A 9,107-nucleotide genomic window follows, 5' to 3' on the forward strand; every position below is an offset into this window, starting at 1 on the left:
TTACAGCTCCGTAGGTTTACATGGCGCTTTACACGGCGAACAAGCAGAAGAAAGATAAAAACCTGCCTACAGCTTACATTCTAAAATTAAAAGATAAACAATTACAAAATTGAAAAATAATCTTTAAAATAAATAAAGCTAAAATAGTAAACTAAAACAGTACACAGTCAGCCATCAATCAAGTTTTAAGTTGGAATGCTTCTCTGAACAAGATTGTCTAAAGTATTATTATTAAATTTTGTAATAATACTTTAGATTATCTTGTTCAGGGAAGCATTCTAACTCACATCTTGTTTCAGCTGTGCAAATGCACTCCTGGCCACTGCTGAAGCATTGGGCATCCAGGCTCAGGTAGAGTAAAGGAGCACACCCAAGCTGTGAGCCTGAGATTTCAGGGGGAGTGTAATCCAATCCAACACAGACAAAGTCCCTATTCTGCCGTATGACTGACCAGGAACACCTCTGTCTTGTCTGGATTAAGTTTCAATTTGTTTGCCCTCATCCAGTCTACTACTGACATTAGAAATTGGTTCAGTACAGAGACAGCTTCCTTGGAATCAGATGGAAAAGAGGGTGAATGAGTTGGGTGCCATCCGCATACTGGTGGTCCCTCACCCCAAATCTCTAGATGACCTCTGACAGCAATTTCACATAGATGTTAAATAACATGAGAGACAAAACAACCCTGTGGGACACCACTAGCCAGGAGTTTCCCAACACCACTTTCTGAATTCGCCCCTCCAGGAAAGACCATAACCACTGCATAACGGTGCACCCAAGTCCCATCCTTGAGAGGCAGTCCAGAAGAATATCATGCTTATTCATACTGAAAGCCAGCAGGACCAACAGCGACACACTCCCCCTGTCCAGCAAAGGTGACAAAAGCTGTCTTTGAAGATTTTCAGACCTGTCTGAAACGTTCCTGAAAGGAGCCAGGAACGTCTTTATAAGGGCCAGAAGGAGGCAGTGTTTGAAATCCTGAAGCGTTTCTCCCTCTTAGCGTGCCTGAATCGTTCCAGGGAAGTGAGTTTTCTATAGACACAAAAGCTGCGTCTATAGAAAACTCACTCCCCTGGAACAATTCAGAAGCACTAGCAGGGGAAAACTTTTCCATGGCAATGGGAGAAGCTCTTCAGGCTTTCAAACCCTGCCTCCTCCTGGCCCTTTTAAAGGCGTTCCTGGCTCCTTTCAGGAACGTTTCAGACAGGTCTGAAAATCTCTTTGCATCGCCAGGTCTGAAGCCAGATTGAAATGGAACCTCTGGAACTGGGAAGCCACCACTCACTCCAGAACTTTGCCCAAAAATGGAATATTAGAAACTGGCCGAAAGTTATTCAGAATGGTGAGGTCCAGAGAGGCCTTTTTCCGTAAAGGCTTCACCACAGCCTCCTTTAGACAGGATGGAAATCTGCCTTGCTACAGTGAGGGATTCACCACTTCCCTTACCTACTCAGCCTGTCCCTCTCTAGCTACTTTCAGTATGCATGTGGTGGCCCTCACTTCTCTAAGGATCTTGTCCACATCCTCAAGTTGTACAAACTGAAATATTTCCAGTAACACAAGATAAGGAGATGCCAAGATTACATCTTGGACTCATGTCAACTATGGCATCCAAGTCAGAGCAGATCTGAGTGATATTTGTCTGCAAAATGTCTTGCAAATTCAACACAGCAAGCTGTTCAGTGGTTTTTATTGTTGGTCAGAATATAAATGGCCCCAACCACTTGGGACAGTTCTACTGGACAATGCTGTGCAGACACAATGGCGGCAGAGAAGTATAATTTCTTTGCTGCCACAATCACCACAGCATAGACCTTCCAATGGCCTGTAGTAGTCTGTGTTCGGTTGGACTCACTCTGAGGCTTCCACTACCATTGTTCTAGTCTTGATCTCACTTGTTTAATCACTGCCACAGGGACGTAGCCGGGGGGGGGGGGTTCTTGGGGTCTGGACCCCCCCCTTCCATTAGAAAAATGAATGGTGTGTGCTGCTGCGCCGCCTCGCCCAAGCCCCATTATAATGGTGGCACTTAGTCTGGACCCCCCCTTCCTAAAATCCTGGCTACGTCCCTGACTGCCAGCTCCCTGGTGTACCAGGGGGTATGTTTTGCTCCACATCATGGAAAGGGACACTTTGTGGCAATTGTGTCCACCACACTGGCCATTTTCCTATTCCAGAGATCAGCCAGGGCTTCAACAAGATCACCTGCCAAGGCAACAGGAAGCTCCCCAAAAGCCTTCAGGAATCCATCTAGATCTAAACGCCTACAAGGGCAGGCCATCATAAATACTTCTTGATTGATATTCACTAGTGAGAAACCAGACTAGTTAGTGATGTCTTGGTTTTCGCATGTATATTTAATGAGCTAGGTGTGTTTTCAGGGGCAGGGCTAAACAGAAATGCCTACTTTGAAAAGTGCCTCTTTTCTCTGTTTAACATTGTTCCAAAAATTAGTTGTGCCTTTCCTTTCTTTTACAGATGGAAAAAAGAGAAGACCCATTTTCTGTAGATATTAAGCAAGTATTACTAAATATGAGAAAATACCGAATGGGACTTATCCAAACTCCTGATCAGCTAAGATTTTCCTATATGGCTGTAATAGAAGGAACAAAATACATAATGGGTGATCCTACTATACAGGTATATATTTGAATTAACTGATTTAAAAAAAAAAATCTTGCCCACCTTCTCCTTCCCTCCCCCCTTCTTCCTTCCTCCCTCCCCTCCCGCCTTCGCTTCTCCTTCCCTCTTCCCTCCTTCCTTACCTTCTTCTTTCCTTCCTCTCTGTCCTGGCTTGACTTTGGGGTCAGAGTCTGCCACTCATTCAGCTGGGGCCAGGGCTGGAGCTTGCGTCTCAGAGCCCTGTCCCCAGGCCTAGCATCTGGGATGGAACCTCTGGCCTCTAAAACCCAAGCCCCGGCCCTAGCGCTGGCTCCCTCCGGCCAACAGGGCTTGATTCAGAAGGACGGAAGAAGGGGGGTAAGGAACTTTTGTCCCCAATGGTGGCACTTGCCATCCACAGATATTCAGATCTGCAGATGGCAAGTCTGCGGATGAGGGCTCGCTATTCTGTTAAAATAAGTAATGGTGTCTTAGGGTTTTTTTTTGCAGCACTCAAAACAATGCCTGTGTTTAATATGCAATTTACTGTAAATGAGTGCTCTCAATAATTCAGTATTAAAATGAGCAAGCAGAAAAAAATGTTGAAGATACACTTAAGAATGGTAATTCTCATGATCATCAAAGTACAAAGGAACATACTTTGCATGTTAGTGAATAAATGTACAGCTCCATCCAGTGGATAGTAAAGTGCAGAAAGGCCCATATTTAGGCTACAAGAGGAGATGAGATTCTGTGCACTTATGGAAGGCTTATGTTGAGGGAGTAGAATTGGAAAATTGTCTAGTTCTGGAAATATTTTGAATGCTTATACCCTTCCCGTTGTGAATGGAATTAAAATATAAGAGACCATTCAGTGCTGGAAAACTAATTGAAGGGTACATCATAGCCAGTAGCTGAACATGCAAAACAATATTTTTTGTAAGTATAATACTGTAATTGGATCCAAATAATAGTAAATGGGGGGGGGGGGGGGGGAGATCAGCCACTGTTGCTTTCACAAGTGCGTGTGAAAGGGTTTATACAGTTCTGTTGAAAATCTATTGCACTACAATCTTAATGCATCTGCAAGCAGATGTCTTTGGATTTAGCTTTCTTTTCTTGTGTAGTGCTTTGATATGAGAGACAACACAATCCTTTTGTAAATGAATGTCTTTCACACATGGAAAGTCATCATTAATCCAACACTGATTTTTTTAAGACTGGTCTTCTCCATGTTGAGGTATGCATTTCCCCCCACTTGTAGAAGTCTGTTGTAATGTAGTTGATATTTGAAAAGAGTTGTACCTGTAACTTTACAGAATGCTTTTTTAAAAGTAGATTTTAATATTCAAAAAATTAATAAATAAAATATTTTCTTCTTTCAGAATCGGTGGAAGATTCTTTCAAAAGAGGACCAAGCACCAAGTTCTGGACACTCTCCTCCACAGGCAACCAAAGTAACTGCAGAGAAGTACAACGGAAATAGTGTGGGATTAGATAATCAGGAGCAAGCTGAGAATGTAAATGCTGACTTGTCTTCTGCACTACAGAATAATGCCGATGCAAATGCTGACATGTGAGTATCATTTATATAAAAGCTAGAAAACTGATCAGTACCTAAAACCATTCTTCAGTCACTTAAATGAACTGGGTCAGGCATTTTTAGCCATTTTCTAAAAAAATATTTTTGAGGGGTGCAGCTCCCAAAGCCTAACAAATGGTATTGTCAGGCTGCATTTTGCCTACCTTTTGTATTATAAGGTACACACAAAAATGTGGATTTTTAAATGTGAACTTTTAGAGAAACTGGATGGAGTAGTTTATGATGTATTCAATCATAACTCTACCATAGGCCATAAATAAACTGATTCATCCATTCCTGTATAACACTATCTCTTAAAAGTTCAGAATTTGGTAGCAGCCATTCCTCTTCTTCCCTACAGTATCCATGTTCTTATTACTGCCTTAACTCTGGTGACCCTGTTCTGTTTGTTTATTTGTTTATTTGTTTGTTTGCTTGTTTTTGTTTTTCGGGAAGATTTAGTTAAGACAGTTTCCCATTGACTTCCTCTAGGGCATATCATGAGAAGACATAACTCTTTAGAAAAGACAGTTTTCTTTGGTAAACTAAAGTACGAGAAGTGGAAGACAGCATTACAAATTCAGTCAAGGAAGCCACAGCCTTGAGAACTGGGAACTGAAATGGTGTATTTAAAAAATAGCAGTAATAATAAATTGAAACTACAGCTTCTACAGTCAGCCCTCCACATTTGCTGCTTTAACTTTGGTGGATTTGATTAATATGTTCTCTCTTAGAACTTTTCCAGCCTGACTCTATGGGCACTTTTCACCAGCAGTTGTCCTGGAGGAACTAGAGATTCCTAGAGAAGTATCTGTAGGTCCTCCAGCACAATTCTGTGTTCAAATTCCATAGGATAGATAGATGTTAACCATAGAGTTGTGCTGGAGGCCTTAGAAAGGTGTTCTCACTGGTTAAAAATTGTGTCTTTTCATTTGCAGTTTTTCCACTTTCGTGGGGGTTCTGCACCCCTGTTCCCATCAAATGTGGCATATGTATTTCATATCCTGATAGTGTGAGACAGAGTTTTTAATAATACGCTTAACATTAATGCTTAACATTAATTACTGCTGGTGATGGGTTCTAGACCTAAATCACAGGTAAGATTCCAAATGCCTAATGGTATAAACAGAAGTCTTGACAATATTCCTGAAATTGCATCATGAATGAAAAAGTTTAGATGTAAAGATAGTCAAGTCCTGCTGGCCACATTGCAAGCAAAGAAGTGGGGAAACTGGCTTAACCATACTCTGCATAGTGCAGATACAGCCTTTAACCATGGACCATACAGTCCCACTTGTAAGCCTTGTTTTGAATGTAAACCTGAGATCAGATCTTTTGGCCTCAATATTTAGACATATTTTGGTATTTTGTAGAAGAAATCACAAGTACTTGACATACTCACTTTTGCATATGAGGAACGAGCTCATATTATAAAATGCTCCTAGCGAGAAGGCAGCAATGGATAGTCATGTGCAGTACATGTGAACATTATGCGGAAATTAGATCAATTTACAGTATTTATGTGTAGAATGAGTGCAAGATTCCAGGCAAACACATGTTCCTCCTTGAGTCAGTTACCATGTCTGTACAATGCATCTTTATCCTCTCACACATAGCACAACTGGAAGTCATATACAAATCTGCTGAGTGTAAATCCTAGAGTGGTCGAATTTCAGAAACAAGTGTTCTGAATAGTTTATTATGGGGCATTAGTGAATATCTCCCTTCTCTGAAATAGAATGCAAAAGTGGGTGTGTACCAGACATTCCATGTTATATGGTGTAAGTGGCATACATGCAACAGTACATGTATATGATTTATACTTGCCATTTACATGGGCTGACTTTAAAACATTAAATCCAGCTATACACCTTCAGCTCTGTTTTTATTTTTATTTTGTGTGTGTGTGTGTGTCTGTCCTTAAAAAAAAGAACAATTCATATTAAAAGCAGCTTTCTTGTCTCCCCTTTCCCAATTCTTTTGCACATTCTAATTAGCTATCTATGTATGATGGGATAGTACAAACAGAAGACAGAAAGGTCTTACTGAAAATCACTTTCCAGAAAGAGGAGAAATGCAGTTTTTAATATAGTATGACACCTTAAATATCAAAACCCAATGTAGGTCTCCCATTTTGATACAGTCATTGTTCAAAATGTGTACGTTCTTAAAAATAGATGATTAATCTGATGTACAAGCATAACTTTGCATCCAGAAATTTCTCCTTAACCTACTTGCTGTCAGTTGTCCAACAGTTTTGAAATGCTTGTACTGTAACTTTGTTCAACATCTAGTGAGGTTGTGATGTATACTCCCCACTTAATTCTCCCTTTAGACTTGTTAAAGCCTGAGAATCCTCCAAAAGAACTAAAATCTCCATTGTATCATTACAACTTAGTGATCATGTTTTAAATTGGTTTATAGTTTAAATAGGTATAAACTAAATATTTTAAACCCTGTCTGTTGGTTTGTTTTTATTATTGTGTTCGAAATATTGCATTCTTGTGGCAAGATGCACTAAAAATCTAGATAACACTGACTCAGTAGTTTTTGTTTTCCTTTTTAGTGCTGTTCGCAAGAGGCTGAGAGAGGACAGAAAAGCTAACACAGCACAGATGGTGCAGCAGATGAAACACAGGCTGAGTGAGGCTGAAAGAAAAAGAAAAAGGTGGTTATATTGGAAACCTGTTGTTACTAAGATTGGTTTTGGTTCAGCCATTTTTATTGCAGTTTATTCTTGCTGTCAGTTGTACTTCCATGGTTCTCTCTTGTAAGTGCTTATGCAATTATGTATCTACAAATAGAAGTCCCACTGATTTATGGGATTAGGTATTATTGGGTCCAATATTGCTATCATAGCTATTGGAACAAATGTGCTGCTAGTTTATTAGTGGCAATTTAACTTGCAGTACTGAAGGCCTATATCTGAAATTAATGCAGTAATCCTGTAATGGACAATATGAGAACCTGATTACTAGTCACTGTCTCAGGACTTTTCACTGCAGGTACTTCGGAAACCAAACTGACACGTGGGGCCCTTTCACTCAGCAGTTACACCACTTTGATTCCATTTTAACTGCCATGGTTTCATCTTGTCATATGCTGGGATTTGTGGTTTAATGAGGTATATAGAATTCTGCCAGTTCTGTAGTGCCTCTCCAGACTACAAGTCCCAGGAATTGATAGGATGTAGCTATTGCAGTTTGTGGAATGCAAGTGCTGTAATTGTGTAGTAGGGCCCCTGGAATAAGATTGTACACTCTTGTTGGGGAAGTTAATGCACATTTTTCAGCAACTACATGTATAGAACTTTAAAAGGCCAACTAGATCAAGTAGACTGACTTTTCAAAGCTTCATTCTGCCACTTTGCATACCTGATACAAGCAATAAACAGTGTGATGTTATAGTCTGAATGCAGTACCATTAGATTTATGTGTGGAATATACTATCAATGCTTTATATCCAGACTTAAATTTTATATTTACAGTATATAATCTTACCTTTTGTAATTTACTGTATTTTTAAAAGCTACATTTGTACAAATTTCTCTGACTTAGTGGTGCATCCATCCCCAACATTTCAAGAGTGATTTGGAAATTTACTGACTTCACCATTCCCAAATTAGTAATTAGTGCATAGCCCTTTGAGACATTTGTTGTTAGCAGATGTGGGCTATTTCTCAGTTTCTGCTCTGTAAGTTGTATTCATGTATTTATGCTTGTAGTTATTTTTATTTAAAAAAACTTGAAAATGTTGAATGTTAGACTACTGGGGGCTTGGGTCCTGAAGCTCAAGCTGATTCTTTTGAAAGGACCTGTGTTAAGACTGCAGTTGCTGTTGGAAGCCATAGCTTGTGTTTAAAGTTCAAACATTCCATTAAATGTAAAAACAGTTTTGCGTGTCTAATTTGAGTTTTATTCCTTGCACTATTTAAGGATTCTTTTATAATGGTCGCAGACAATACATGAGAAACTTGCTTTCCTTTTTTTGGTACGATCAGAAAAGATAATAGATGCAAATACTTACTGGTGTTCTTTTTTTAGGAAAGGAAAAATAGAAAAGAACTACTGAATAATTTATTTTCATTACTCTCTGGGTACTGCTATTTCGCAGTAAAATGTGAAACTGATGATTTAGTAATACATAAGTGTACTTAAGACAATTGAACCAAAGTACTTTGATGAAAGAAATATACTTTAAACAATGGTTCAGGATATAGAACCAACAACCATCAGCATGGAGAAATATAGAACTCTGATATAGTATAAAATGTCTTCATTAATTGCTTGAAAACCTCATTGCGCAACAATACTTGCATCATTTTTTAAACTATGAGTTTTGACTGTGGTCTAAATAACATAAAAGGTGGATAACTAAATGTTTCTAGTATAATGGAATTATGCAAAATTGATCCATTTAATGGCACTGATCAAAAGTTCATGTTTTCAGTATATATGGAATATTCTTGTGTAACCCCCCCCCACCCCCCAAAATGATCCCACATCAGCAAAAGGAAAACTTCTAGTATTTTGATGAGATTATCCAAGCTTTGAAACTGGTGTTTAGAGACAAGTTCTTGTATGTACAAAAAGAAAGTCATAAGGTATCTCACTTTTAGCTATTCCCATGGAATAATACAGACATGAGTCTTACAGTAATCTAGTTTGTAATAAGTAAGATCTCCTTCAACATCTCTGGGCTGGCCCTCCAAGGTTTCAACCAGGAGTCTTTGGCAGCCCTACTTAAAGTTGCAAGGGCATGATGCTGAGCCTCTCAAGTTGAAGCATGTACTCTGTGACTGAACCACAGTCTCTGTTCTCTCAACTATAAGTAACCTTTCCCCCATTAGGCATGATAATATTTTCCCTAAAATTAAGCAGCTATGTGTTCTGTGACAGCATTGTATGAAACATGTAGTTTGCAA

At 39.3% G+C, this 9,107-nt stretch overlaps 1 protein-coding gene across 7 annotated transcripts in view; it reads left to right on the forward strand.

The window, feature by feature from the left end:
* Positions 1–9,107, forward strand: part of PTPN2 (protein tyrosine phosphatase non-receptor type 2) — a 36,870-nt gene that overhangs the window by 25,383 nt on the left and 2,380 nt on the right. For 4 of the 7 annotated variants that reach the window (XM_042461926.1, XM_042461922.1, XM_042461924.1 and 1 more), the window contains 3 exons: positions 2,479–2,640; positions 3,987–4,177; positions 6,750–6,953. In XM_042461926.1, coding sequence (XP_042317860.1) covers positions 2,479–2,640; positions 3,987–4,177; positions 6,750–6,953 — 557 coding nt within the window. Of the gene's footprint in view, positions 1–2,478; positions 2,641–3,986; positions 4,178–5,121; positions 5,281–6,749; positions 6,954–9,107 lie in introns of those variants that run through there. The other 3 variants (XM_042461925.1, XM_042461927.1, XR_006103381.1) reach the window with 2 other exon arrangements.

This window comes from Sceloporus undulatus, chromosome 4, assembly GCF_019175285.1.
Source record: "Sceloporus undulatus isolate JIND9_A2432 ecotype Alabama chromosome 4, SceUnd_v1.1, whole genome shotgun sequence".
NCBI classification, from domain to species: domain Eukaryota; kingdom Metazoa; phylum Chordata; class Lepidosauria; order Squamata; family Phrynosomatidae; genus Sceloporus; species Sceloporus undulatus.